At 38.9% G+C, this 13,654-nt stretch overlaps 1 protein-coding gene across 1 annotated transcript; it reads right to left on the reverse strand.

Moving 5' to 3' along the window:
- Positions 1-342: 342 nt before the first annotated feature.
- On the reverse strand, positions 343-12,725 carry degs1 (delta(4)-desaturase, sphingolipid 1). The gene is made up of 3 exons (XM_044045491.1): positions 12,467-12,725; positions 4,927-5,669; positions 343-2,086 (listed from the first exon to the last, which is right to left on the reverse strand). Exons 1-3 carry the CDS (start codon positions 12,546-12,548, stop codon positions 1,940-1,942), a joined length of 972 nt encoding a protein of 323 aa, XP_043901426.1. The 5' UTR covers positions 12,549-12,725; the 3' UTR covers positions 343-1,939.
- Between the last annotated feature and the right edge of the window lie 929 nt (positions 12,726-13,654).

Here is a 13,654-nt window from a genome sequence, read left to right on the forward strand (position 1 = left end):
TATGTGCAGCAGATTCTACTAAAAACATTAGAGCGAGCTATTATTATAAAAAACAACACTAAATAATATCTGATCAAAATAGTTGTTTAGTATGTCGTCCAAAATGTGACAAAAATGTCATTTGGACAACTTCCCTTTTCGATGCCATTGTCAACAGCTCGTTAACAATGGCAGGCGTGTGCAGAGCTTGGTGACGAGCGGTTCACCTGAATCAGGCGTGCTGGTGCAGGGCAACATGTAAAACATGCAGGGCAGTGTTTCCTAACCCTGATCTATAATTTAATACTTTACTACTAAACAAAGTGTTTCTGTGGATTCATAACAAATGTCACACAAAGCAAATTCATTCATTTATTTTATTGGCTTCAAACTTGTCAAAACATACTGATTCAACAGCAGCTGCATGTAATTTGGTTCTATTGTTAATTTCATGACTTCAGCTGCAGGAGGTGAAACAAATAATAATAATTATTACAATAAAAGTCTAGTGATTTTTTTTTTAAAATCTTCAATACTTTTTCGGCATCTCATCAACGTGAATAAAGTCATTAGATGTGGATTCAGACGACAGAAGCAGGACTGAGGAGAGACAGACAGCTTTGAGGCACTTGATACTGAAGATACTTCACCGGTGTCGCGGTCGCAGGCTCAAAAGCAACGTGTGTTACAGACAGACAGCAGTTTGGGACGAGAGAGATTCACTCAACTTTGGCCCAAAGAGGGAGGACGTTATCAACCACTAATCTCACTCAATATCACTCAACATCCATCTTCTACTGCTTTATCCTCGATGAGGGTCGTGGGGGGTGCTGTGCCAGTGTCAGCTGACACGGTCCATAACAACCATTCACTCTCACGCTCAATTTAGAGTGTCCGATTCACCTAATCCCCGTATTGCATGTTTTTGGAGGAAGCCGGAGGAAACACACACACATGCGCGGCACGCACGCACACACACACACACACACACAGGGAGAACATGCAAACTCTATGCAGAAAGGCTCATGTTCCAACCGGGGCTCAAACACGAGTCTTGTTGCTGCAAAGGCAAGCGCGCTAACCGCTACACCACCGTGCGGCCTCTGACTTCAACATGCTGGACTTGGATGGTACGTTTGTGTGTCGGATGCACAAAGTGTGACTCATGTCACACTATGAAAACCATGTGAGCTCAAAGGTCCAGTGTGTGACAGTCAGTGACATCTGGAGTGGGGATTGTAACAAGTCACTTCCTCAAGAGTCAGGAAGCTACGGTGGCCTTCACAGACCAATAAGAATGTCTTCAGCTGCTAGCACATATAAAAGTCTTATTCTATTCACTTAAAAACATACAAATAAACTCTGAAATGCTTCACACTGGACCTTTAAATGCCGACTGTTGTTTGCTTTCAACTTCTACCACACGACACAGTGTTTAAGTTGAAGCCTCCACCACTGACATTCATTCATTCATTCATGCTACATTACGGAGAACTGCTGCTAAAACAATGAGCCAGTGATGATGATGAATAAAACATTTCATTACAAACAGTTGTTGTTATGTTCTACAGCTGCCTGTAACAGAACTGAGAGAATGCAAACAACAGGCCACTGTTGGACCAAACCACTCTGTAACATAAACGTATTAATCCATGACTTTGTTCCCAAAAATAGTTTTTTTTTTTTTTACAAACGTCTGCTTTTAAAACAAATCCTGAATCGCCACCAAACAAATCCATTCTTAACTGTTGACGTCACAGACACAGACAAAAACATTGATAAGGTGAATTAGTGAAGTCTTGGTGGAGCCAGTCCCAGAAAGAACCTCTTACATTTCTAATCTCTCCTGGTTTTTCTGCATACACAAATCTCTAAAACATAGATAAAGCACGTTTGAAACTCCGCCCCTTGAAAAGGGTTAATGGGCAGAAGCTGGTGAGTCCATGAGTGTGAGCGGCTGTTACTCCTGCTTCACGTCTCCCTTCAGCGTCCTCTTCACTCTGGAGTACGGACTCAGCGCGTCGTCCATGATGAAGTCGTACAGAACCTTCACCCACGACGTGTACTGAGGCAGGTCGTCGTAGTACTCCGCTGCTATTTTCTTCACCTGGAAAGCAACAGAAGAAACATCAGTGGATCAGCTCAGTATTCACAAACGGTTAATCCTTATTTACGTGTAGATATTTGCAATTATTCATTTACCAAACCGTTACAGATATGTTGTTACATTATGCACAGACTTGCTCTTTGATTGATCACCATTTATTGTGATTTGGGTTATGATAGATACCCTTATTTAATAAATAGGTCCTCATATAGGGCATTAGATTTGTGCCAATATTATCAATTTGTTTCTATCTATTTGTTCTAGTTAAGATTCATGTGTTTATGTTTTAAATATCATTTTTATATATATAAATAATATTTTGCCTTCTATTTTGCATAATATGTCCTCTTATGACTCAAAAGCTTCCTTTTTGATAAAGCTTGTAGTTCGAGCTGGTTCAGAGAAACCTGGACCATGTCTTAGTTATGCTGCTAATGTATGTATATATAATATATATATACTGTATATATATATATATATATATATGTATATGTATATATATATGTATATACATATACATATATACATATACATATATATATATATATATATGTATTCAAATATTTATTTCAGGTAATCCAAACAAATATTCCAGAACAGGTAACGCCTCCACTTTACCTGGGATTTTGATCGGAGGTGTCTAACATCACATCACCATCACTTTAGCAACATTAGCAACTCTTGCTACAGTTCTGCTAATCTCAGATTAGAGCTGCAACTAACCATTATTTTGATAACTGATGAATCTGTAGATTATTTTCTCACTGAATCGAGTGATCATTTGGTCCATAAAATGGTGTCAAACCTGGAAATGATGATGTTCACAAACGTCTTGTTTCTTCCACAAACCCAAAAGTATCAGTTTTAATGATTTCTTTGTTATACAAATTGAGCAAAGTAACCAAACGATTTAAGAAGCTGAAGTTGTTTTAATTATTAAAAAACAAAATTCAAACCTACTAAGTAATCAATGAATCATTGCAGCTCTAGTGAAGTGTCAGACCTGCATTAACACGACATGATTAATGATTTCATGTTTACTTTAGTGTTCACAGAGTGATCATGTGAGTGTAGAGTGCAAACAGCCCATGACACTGAACATCCTCTGAGGCTTGCATGCATTAATCGTGCACATTTATAGTAATACAGTAAATATGTTAAAGGTTTGGTTAAACGGTGCTATTTCATGTTTTTAACAGCTCCTTTTTTTCTGCTCTGTTGCTTTGGTACGTTTGCGTCACTGAGGTAAATTCATCCATTCATCTTTCACCACTTTATCCTCCACATGAGGATCCAACACGAGTAACACATTCAAACTTCTCCTGTGTAAAATAGCTTATTTAAATGGCCTTTGGTGCAAGAGAGTGAGCAGTTTACAAACTAGGGTTAAAAATGGACAGGAGGACGATATAGTGTGACCACCTTTTTAACAACAAGACACTTGTGTGAAAAATGATTCTTACACTTGCACAACTCTGTTTGATTTAGGATTAAGTTAAGCTCCGTCTTGTGACTCATCTCGATCCTAATGCTTTTTTCTTTCCTAGCAACACGACATTTATTCAGCTCTACATTTCTTCACCTTGCTAACCATGAAGGTGTTTTATTGAATAACAAGAGGTTTGTGATTTCAGCTTCTCCATGAAAGTCAACTGAATATCAATGTTCGAACAGATTGTTGTTTGTAAAAAAAGAACCAAGGCCGTCAGGTTTGGAAAACACTGGACAACAAAGAGTCCAGAAAATAACGGGCTGGTTAAGTGAGGACCGCACATGTCAATTACCTTCTTGAGTGAGCGATTGTTTGCTTCATAAAATGTCCAAAAACCTTATGATGGAATTGTTTTTGTGGCTGGGCGTTTTGGGTTTGTGGTGAAAAAAGTCTTATCACAAAATACTTTTATATCATTTCAGTATCTATATATAACAATATGAATCAAATTAGAGCTGAAACGATTCATCGATGACTCGATTACTAAATGAATCGGCAACTATTTTGATAATGGAATAATCGGTTTGATGCTTTTTTCATGATTAAAACCAGATTTGTGATTGTTTAAGCTTCTTAAATGTGAATATTTTCTTCATTTCTTTGCTCTGGATAACAAAGAAATCATTAAAAGTCAATCATTTTGGTTTGTGGACAAAACAAGACATTTTAGGTTGGTTTTTTTTCCCACATTTTTTAAGGTTTTCTGATTTTTTATGGACCAAACGATTAATCGAGAAAATAATCGACTATGAAAATAATCGTTAGTTGCAGCTCTAAATCAAATCAATATTTATATAAGGATATGTGATATGGCTTATACAAAATATCTGAATATTTTTAGGCTTTATCCTGATATACAAGATGTATGGCAATATAAAGTGAACACTTTGACTGTTTAAAATATAATTATTACCTTTCATTTCAGATAATACCTGCCTTATTTCTTTGGCTTTTTAATGTTAAATGAAGGATATTTACGTGCGTTAGAAACAATGAAATTGACTATAAATGTGGTCAAACTCTGCTATAACACTAATTATTAGGCTTAAGTATTTTTAAGTGAATTTTTAAATGTAGTTTGTTAATTTCATGTATTTGTTAATAAATATATGTAATATTTTGTGTATTCCACAAATGTATTCAGTAAATAAATGATGATGATGATGATTATCAAAACAACAGCCTTCAAAACAAAGCAACAAAGGCAACAAAGATACTGTATGATTAAATGACAATATGCAAAATCTGAGAAATCATATCGTGTCTCATGTCATCATAGAGATGCAATACAGAGACATATATATATATATATGTATATGTATATGTATGTATATATACTATACTATACCATGGGCAGCCTGCGTCCTGGGATGCTGGGGAAATCATGGTGCTCGTTGTGGTAACCCACGTTGAAGGTGAGCAGGTTGAGGGAGCCGTAGTAGGAGTAGGTCTCGTGGCCCTTGAGGAACATGTAGTGCTCGGCTATGAAGTGACCAGAGATGGGGTGCAAGCCCATCCCCAGCATGGAGCCGGCCAGCATGTAGACCACAGGCTTGGCGCCCCACAGCCAGTAGAGCAGGAAGTTAAAGGAGAGCTGGAAGACCACGTTGGTCACCTCCAGCTGGGAGATGGGTTTGGGGTTGATGCAGAGAGGCCGGATAGCGTAGAAGAGTGGCTGCAGAATAATCCAGACAAATTTTCGGAAGCGCGTGCAGAAGAACCAGCCCTCAAAGTCGGTGGGGATGTCCACATCGACACCGTCTCCACCCAGGTAGCGATGGTGGTCAAGGTGATAGCGTTTGAAGGAGGCGGAGTAGGGCAGGCCGATGGGCAGGTTGGCGAACATGGCGAAGTAGCGGTTCCACATGGCCTTGTTGTTTCCAAAAGCCGTGTTATGGGAGATCTCATGAATGGCAAGGGTCATTGAGTGGTTGATACAGCTGCCAAACGCATAGGTCCAAAACAAAACCCATTTCCAGTCCAAGTCTTTGATCAGGTAGAAAGCTAAAAACTGTATCACCACCATCATGCATACGATCCATTTCAGCCTCAGGTCTGGACCCATCAACGATTTGATTTCTGGATATTTAGCTGTGGAAGAAAACAACAGAGAAAAGTGAAATTCAGTGATTCCTGATACAAACTAGGGATGGCACAATACCACTGTTTCCTGTCCGGTACTCCAGTATCGATACAGTCATTTTATTCCTTTTAACTATGAACACAAGAAATCATTCTCAACATGACATACAGACGATATATAGGATTTTTGGATTGTAGCCATTGATTTTGACCAATATTAGACTATATTGGCTCAAACCGAATGACAGTAAATGCAGATTAAATGCACATTATGTTGCCATGTGCCTTCACTGCCGCTGTTTTTATGGTGACACTTTTTTTTTTTTGCTGTAAAAGATGATTTGTTCCTACATGTTTTCAATGTATTCATGTGCTCCAACTGCTTTAAGCAATGAGTATGGAATTGTACATATCACATGCATCACGTATGCACCAATCAGAAAAACAGCATTTTAATGTTGTGGGTTGTTTATTTCTTCTTTATATGAATATTTGTTATACAGCTGAATAAATATGTCTTTGAAATGGCTAGCACAAATGTATAATAAACAGGTTAAAAGGTCTACAGTGACTATCGATATAATCTCAGTAGATACTCAAGTTTGTGATGCAAACAGTGGTATCATGCTAGAATGAGAGGGAATACTGCTGTAATAAAAGAAAGTGAAACAGAAGCCAAGTCACGTTTGACTTACACCTGATTGTTAACAAACTAACTGACTGATAAGTTTCTTCAGGTAACTGATTAGACGGTGATTTATGGCGCTCACCACTGACCCTAAATATGCAGTTAATCCTTTAATCAAACCCTTTGTTCTCTTACACACTGATTGGAGGAGGCAGGGCATTTCTGCTTAATTTTTGATTCTAGTTTATTTCTGCCTGTTTGTGTTGTGTACAGATTAATTTTGCAAGTCATTCCATGTGAAAACAAACACTTTCACTTTAAAGTTCAGTAAAATATGAGATATTACACATAACATTACCTTAATTTAACAAGCGTTCCTTGTTCTCTGTCCATAAAGACGCTTAAAACCACAATTAACTGAGCTCTTCAACTTACACTTGGAGGCAAACATCTATCAATAACTCAGCCCTTTGTGTGCTTGGACCCTAATTTGAGATATTGGTTGATGTGACTTTATTTTGTGATCATGCTTTATAATCCAGCTTTATCAGACCTTCCGAGGTGGTCAATATTGGACTTTTTGCCGATATATATTATATATTGGGAGTGCTTGGGCTGATCATAAATACTGACACTTAATATAATATTGTGCATCCCTAGTATGAAGCAATGGGAAATATTCCAGTTGTGGAAAAAAATTACACTCTTGAGACTGAAGCAGAATAATAATTTCTGTTTTCCAATCTTAATTTGAATACTTTAATTACACACACACAAACACACACACACTTGCCCTCATATACCAAGGAAGCTGAGAGCTGGTGTTTGTTTAATGAGCCAGTCGTTGTGAAATCAAACACTATTCAGATGTTTAGTCAACAGTTGACGTCCCACATACTGTATCCTTCTCCACATCACTCTTCTTGTCTGCACCATGTCATTCGCTAAATAAAAGACCTGCCCCTTTGTTAAACTGAACTGGGATGAGGGAGGCTAGATTGTTGTGATTTCCCACGTAGATAATGATAATACATTTTATTTCAGATGCATCAGAAGAGCTGATCTCTTTAGTTGGCTGCTCAGAGGGGGTTAGAAGAGAGAGAATGTGTTTGCTTTAAGACCCACTGGTGTGAAGGGAATGTCTCTGGGAGTCATACAGTGCATAATCTGCACCGTATACAGCCAAGTTTCACTTTCCAGCATTTAATAGGTGCCATTTCACCGTGTACTCACATCTTGTTGGTTTTCTAAACTGATCTTGGACAGACTCTAAGCGGGAATAGACAGGTGCGTGCTGGACAGTTTTTGCATGTGTCATCACAACATCCTGTTTCGGTGTTAAAATGATTTAGGCCGAAAACTGACATTTTTTTTCGACCAAAATGTTTTGGTGGCTGTTGTGGCAAATTTTTGTAGTGGTTAGCACTCTCGCCTTGCAGCGAGAAGACCCAGGTTTGAGCCCCGGTTGGAACAAGGGCTTTCTGCATGGAGTTTGCATGTTCTCTCCGTGTGTGTGTGGGTTCTCTCCGGGTTCTCCGGCTTCCTCCCACAGTCCAAAAACATGCAATGTGGGGATTAGGTCAATTGGACACTCTAAATTGACCTTAGGAGTGAGTGTGAGAGTGAATGGTCGATGGACTGGCGAACTGTCCAGGGTGTACCCCGCCTATCGCCCCATGTAGCTGAGATTGGCACAGCACCCCTCACGACCCTCTGGTGGAGGATAAAGCGGTAGTTCAGCATAGCTTCATTCGACAGTAATCCCACTGCAATTTCTGTAATCGTTAGTTACAGCCCTAGATGTATATATACTATGGCTGAATTTTTATCTAAATTGCAATACTACTACTACTGCAGTTTTAAAATCACAGGAGGCGCAATATTTCTTAAAGCCAATATGTGTGTCAAATTACCATTTTAGATTAAATATTTTCCCGACAGCCTGAAGAAATAATTGTTGTTTTTTTTATGGATCTGCACTAATATATACTGATATTGCATGATATGAAAAAATATATCCCGATATTTCCCATATCACCCTACTGGCAGCTAGCTAATAGCAAGTCAAGCATCATTCCATCCATCCATTCACTTCAAAATATTTAATGTCAGAGAAAAAGTTTTGTCTCAATGCACTGTTCTGGATTTATCTACCTGCCAAGAAGCGCTAAAAATAAACAGAGTCACTGACGAGCTGTGGATGTGCAGTGCAGCGGACTGTGTGTGGATCCATCACTGAAATGCTTTGTTTATTCTAGTAAAAATATGTTTAATTTTCTCTTCTTTATTTTACGCATCGAAATAGAACTATTCAAGTCATCTGGTGAGAATTCTTGTATTTTTTTAATATTGCCATATACATTGCAAAAAAACCTTTTTTCCTATATTGTGCAGCCCTATCATATATACTGGTTATCTACACTTATCCTTTGAGGGTCAAAGTGACTGATTAGACGAGAAGCACTGTACTGTAAAAGTATGTTCCATTTATCTTTAACAATGCGTGTGTGCACTGTACAAACAGCCAAGTGTTGATAAGCCAATTTATATGTTTACCAAGTCACTAAACACGGCCACTGACCTTCACTCAGTCAGGAGGTTACCATCAAACTAAAACAGGGAAGCACAAGGTTCATTTTGTGATTAAGATCTCATGATGTCATTCAAAATACATATTGTGTAATACCCTACAAATATTACAAATAAAACATGTACAAATATTGGATCCATTTGCATAAATATGGGCTGGATTGTTGTTGTATCTTCATGGACACTCTGGGCTTGAGCGTGTGACCAAATGGTCGCAGTCTGGTTTGAGAGTGTGCAACCAGTAATTGTTTATTTTTGACACATATTTTTGATAAAAATAAGGATCTGTGTTAAAGAACTTTGAACCTCAAAATGTGACTGAGAACACGTCAGTGGTGTTGTTAGCCCTGTGTCCTGCGTCTCTGACACAAATAATTTGGAAAGTACAGGGCCTGACTACATTAGCATGTTGCCTCTGGTTAACAACTATAGTTTGATTCAGCTCAAAGACAAGTCTCAGCAACACCACATCATGTATCTCACACACACAGACAGACAGACAGACAGACAGGCCCCAGGCATGTGACCACTAGCACAAGTGGGCTCTTCTAAAACACGCAAAGACAAGGCCCAAATATGTTCAGAGTCCGCCTCTGTGGGAACAGCACCCTTGCTTGTAGCTGCAAGTATTAACATGAACAATATCACTGCTCTGTTGCCACTCTCGTCGGATACTTGTGCTGACATGATACACATGAAGTACATGAGCTGTGCTAAACACCATAACAAAAACACCAAGTGTTGGAGACTGAGGCTAACCACACCTGAAAAGGACACCTGGACACAAAGAGGACTCTTGCATTTACCTAATTTCAAGGGTCATAGAGCTGCCACTTGAAGTCACTGATGTGAATCATCTGTCACAGAGCCCCCATCACATGGTCAGTGACTCAGTTTAGTCATCAAATTAAGCTTTTGAATGTTGAGTAAACACAACAATACACAATAAGAGCTGACTAGTGTCTACTGCAGGTCGAAAAGTCTCTGAAGGCTGATGTTGAGCTGTAAATTACGCGCTATCGTGTTAATTTTGAAGATTGCCGTTAATTATTCATCAGATTAGTAGTTTTTTGGTCAATCGATCAATTATTTGTGAAACAACATTTGGCTGGTGAGTCTGAGTAATCTGATCGTCTGAAATATTTCATGACATGAACTCAGGAAAAATGTCTAGACTCAATTCTCCAGACATTTCCCAATTATTAATGTCTGAAAATGTTCAAAGATAACACATTTTGAGAATCCCTTTTAAATTAAATAGCTAGTGTGTTTTGTGATTAACTTCTGTCTAAACTAAACTACTAAAGTTTTGAATAACTGACAATTAATGTAGATTAGAGAGACAGGCAATCAGTGTTGTTTAACAAGTGGTTTCTGAAGTTAAGCATTTTTCCTATTTGTTTTAGTTCAACAGATGGAGGGAAAAAAAGAAAGTCAGCTATGGGTCAAAAATTGTCGGCCATTCGTTGCCCTGATTTACCGTATAATACTCATTCTCAACATCTTCTGCAGTTTTGCTGTATTTCTGTAGTAGCGCCACATACATGTACTACAGCATCTACCCTGAAGTAGAGGTCAACCTCTACATCAGGGGTCGGCAAGTAAATTCAATTTGGCATGGGTCATTTTCTGTCTAAGCAATTGAATATCGGGCCAAAACATCATAACTCATTTTTAATAAACTTTTGTCTTCAAATCTAAACCACTTAATCTTGCTCAAAAATTATTTATTTAAGCGATGCATTGGTTTGAAAAAAGTCACTTGAATTTGCCACTGACTGTAACTAATGTCTAGAAACTGCTTTTTTTTTTCAGAATAAAAGGCACTGAATTCTGCATGACATTATCATTATCTGAGTGCTACCTGATACTGAAACATGTTTTCTTTGTCAAATGTCGTAAAAAAAAAAGATGATAATGGGAGCGGGACTAGATAAGCTTTAGGCTTCTCCCGCTTTCCCTTTCGGTTATGTGTATTGTGGGAACTGCACTGCTGGGTGATGAGTGATCTAAATATCATGACCGAAATAAACATATAAATAAATAAATCATCTTTGTAAAGACACAAGACTATTTTTTAATCTAATTTTTTTATTAATCTACCAAGCCAGATATGCACTGGTGGGCCAAAACTGGCTCATGAGTTGCTGACCACTGCTCTGCTTCATTAAAAACACAGGCCTTTCCACAAGCACCGCCTGTCAGTCAAATGGCTGACTGATCACTGACGTCCAGCTGGTTAATTCTTTATCCAATTTTGTGGCCAGGTGGTTCTTTATTAACCTTAGCAGTGGACAGACTCTCGGTGGCATTTATATCTAATTACGTTTAATATACTTTATAATGTGTGTCATGATACTCCAAATTCTTGATTTGATTTTCGATTTTAAGGCCATTGTTCGATTCACTTCACAATCTTTTGTTTCTCTCTTTTAGCACAGATCGCTGCCATTTTTAGACTTGTCTAGTCTAGGATCAATTTAATTTCCATTTCAGATGTCTACATGGTGTCCTGACTGATATAATGTCCATCATTTGTTTGCTATAATCATTTATTAACAATATGAATGTAACAATAAGCAGTAAATGCGTAAATCCAGGGTTTCCCACCACTGAATAAGGTCACGTCTGATGCTACAAACACGTCTATAGCACTAGTTATCGCTTTATTTGAATTTTGAGTTTCAGAAAGGTTACCTGAGGACAGAAAGGTTACATGTGTTAATGGAGTTGTTTTCGTAGTCACATCTACGTCCTTGTGATGCATGCGGAGTTATGCTACACATGCATACACACAGGGTCAGGGTTAGTTGACACTGAAGTGAACTATGTGACTCAGAATCACCAGCTTTTGGCAGTGCTGTCACTTGGAACCTCGGTACTAAAGAAACACACCAGGTACCATCACTAATGGAAAAGCAAAAGAAACAAGTACAGTTGAAAAGTGCTAGAACTGCATAATGGCACCAATCATGGGTTTGGTTAATCTGATGTAACCCCCACACACACACACACACACACACACACACTTTAGCCTGCAGCCACCAACTCTTGAAACGCATCTGTGCTGATAATTTCTGGCATTTTCTAACATTTCATTGACAAAACCATGACTGTAGTGTGTCAGTCGGACAGAGTATGAGTTCGGGTTGCGTGGACTTCCGGCAGGCAGGATGTGGAACCGTTACAGCAACTTTCCTGTACGCGGCTCGTCAGTTACATCATGCCAGGGAGTGGCTAGGTCCACTACTGCTAACGTTACGGTGTCAAACTGCACTAACTGCGTGTAACCAGCTCATGAACAGCCGAGCTGCTGGTGTTAGTTAGTTAGTTATGAAAAAGGGCGTAAACTAAAACTAATCACCGACATGAAGACTAACACGGGTCCATTTTAGAAGGACGTGGCAAATATACGGGCGGTCATGGAACCGTTAGCTAACAGGTCAGATGAGTTACTGTGCACTCCATTACACAGTTAACTACTGCTAATGTTGACACAGTAGCCACCGGAGCACGTTAGCTTCGTTCTAATCCACATAAACGAAACTATAGGTTTGTCCAAAACGAGCTAAAGGGGAAGCTAACTCACCCAGGATCTCCTTTCTCCTGTCGGCGTGCGGCTGGTCTGTGTATACCCACTCGAAGTCCTCGCGTGCGACCCTGTTCCCCATCTTTTACGTCACTGTTTGGACTTCTTGACTTGGAGACGAGCGTATGCTTTGAAAAGGTGGTTAAACACAGCGTGAGCGTGATTATCGTCCTCGTCCTTTCCTTGGCTCCTCAGCTCGGTCTCAGATCCTGCCCGTGCCCGTCTGCTGCTGAGCTCAACCCACAGAGGAAGCTCCTCCCCCCGCTGTGCTCGTCTGTCTGTCACACACTCAGCTCCTGCTCCAAAGTGTCAACAACTGTGTTATTTTAAACTTTAATTCAGGCTTAACACTCCCTGAATGATTGAGTAAGTGTATAACCACTTCATATATATGTAGTATGTATAATATATATACATAATACACATATTATTATAGATAGAGATAGAGATATATACACAAAACCTTGTTATCTAATTAATGTTACAGGAATTATAGTTGTATAGTTATATAGTTATAGTGATACATGATTTCACATTTGTGTTCCCAGTAGCCACAAGGCAGGCACTCGTCTTCAGTGGTGACCAAAAGTATTTTTGCTAAAAATAAGGATGAGAAAGAACTTTGAACCTCGAAATGTGATTGAAAACTCTGTGAGGGCAGCATTAGACCTTGTAGTGTACATCCTGTCAAGATATATTGGAAGAAGAAGAACGACAGACGTGTTCCTTGAAGAAAGGTCACCAAAGAACTTGTATCCTCCGTCTTTCAAGCAACTCGAAAAGGCAGACAATCGGGTATGAGACTGAGGATATTAGCTTTGACATCAAGAATCAAGGAAAAGAATAAGTATGGAAGAATGAGGATGGGAATGAAGGAGAACTTTGACCTGTAATAAAGAGACTGAGGAGGTGGAGAACGTTAGGCTGCGATTTGCCAAATAAATAGGACACAATAATTACACAATATCCAAGCATGTTGGGAACTCCATTTTCAACACAGTGCAATATTGTATATTGCATCATATTGCTGAATGTGTGCTTCTTTAAAGGTCCAGTGTGTATCACTGAGGACGAGTATTGGCAGAAGTTCTTGGTATTATTATTATTTTTGTATTATTTTGTGAATGCATGAGACAGCAAGTGTCAGCCATGATGACTCCACCACCAGAGTGAGACATCAGCGACAAC

This window comes from Solea senegalensis, linkage group LG15 (genome assembly GCF_019176455.1).
Source record: "Solea senegalensis isolate Sse05_10M linkage group LG15, IFAPA_SoseM_1, whole genome shotgun sequence".
NCBI lineage: Eukaryota > Metazoa > Chordata > Actinopteri > Pleuronectiformes > Soleidae > Solea > Solea senegalensis.

Coding starts and splice junctions, on each gene's coding strand:
- degs1 (XM_044045491.1), bottom strand. CDS start 12,548: ATGGGGAACAGGGTCGCACGCGAGGACTTCGAGTGGGTATACACAGAC. Junction 5,670..12,466: donor CAGGAGAAAGGAGATCCTGG/GTGAGTTAGCTT, acceptor TTTCTTCCACAG/CTAAATATCCAGAAATCAAA. Junction 2,087..4,926: donor CAGGACGCAGGCTGCCCATG/GTATAGTATAGT, acceptor GTTGCTTTCCAG/GTGAAGAAAATAGCAGCGGA.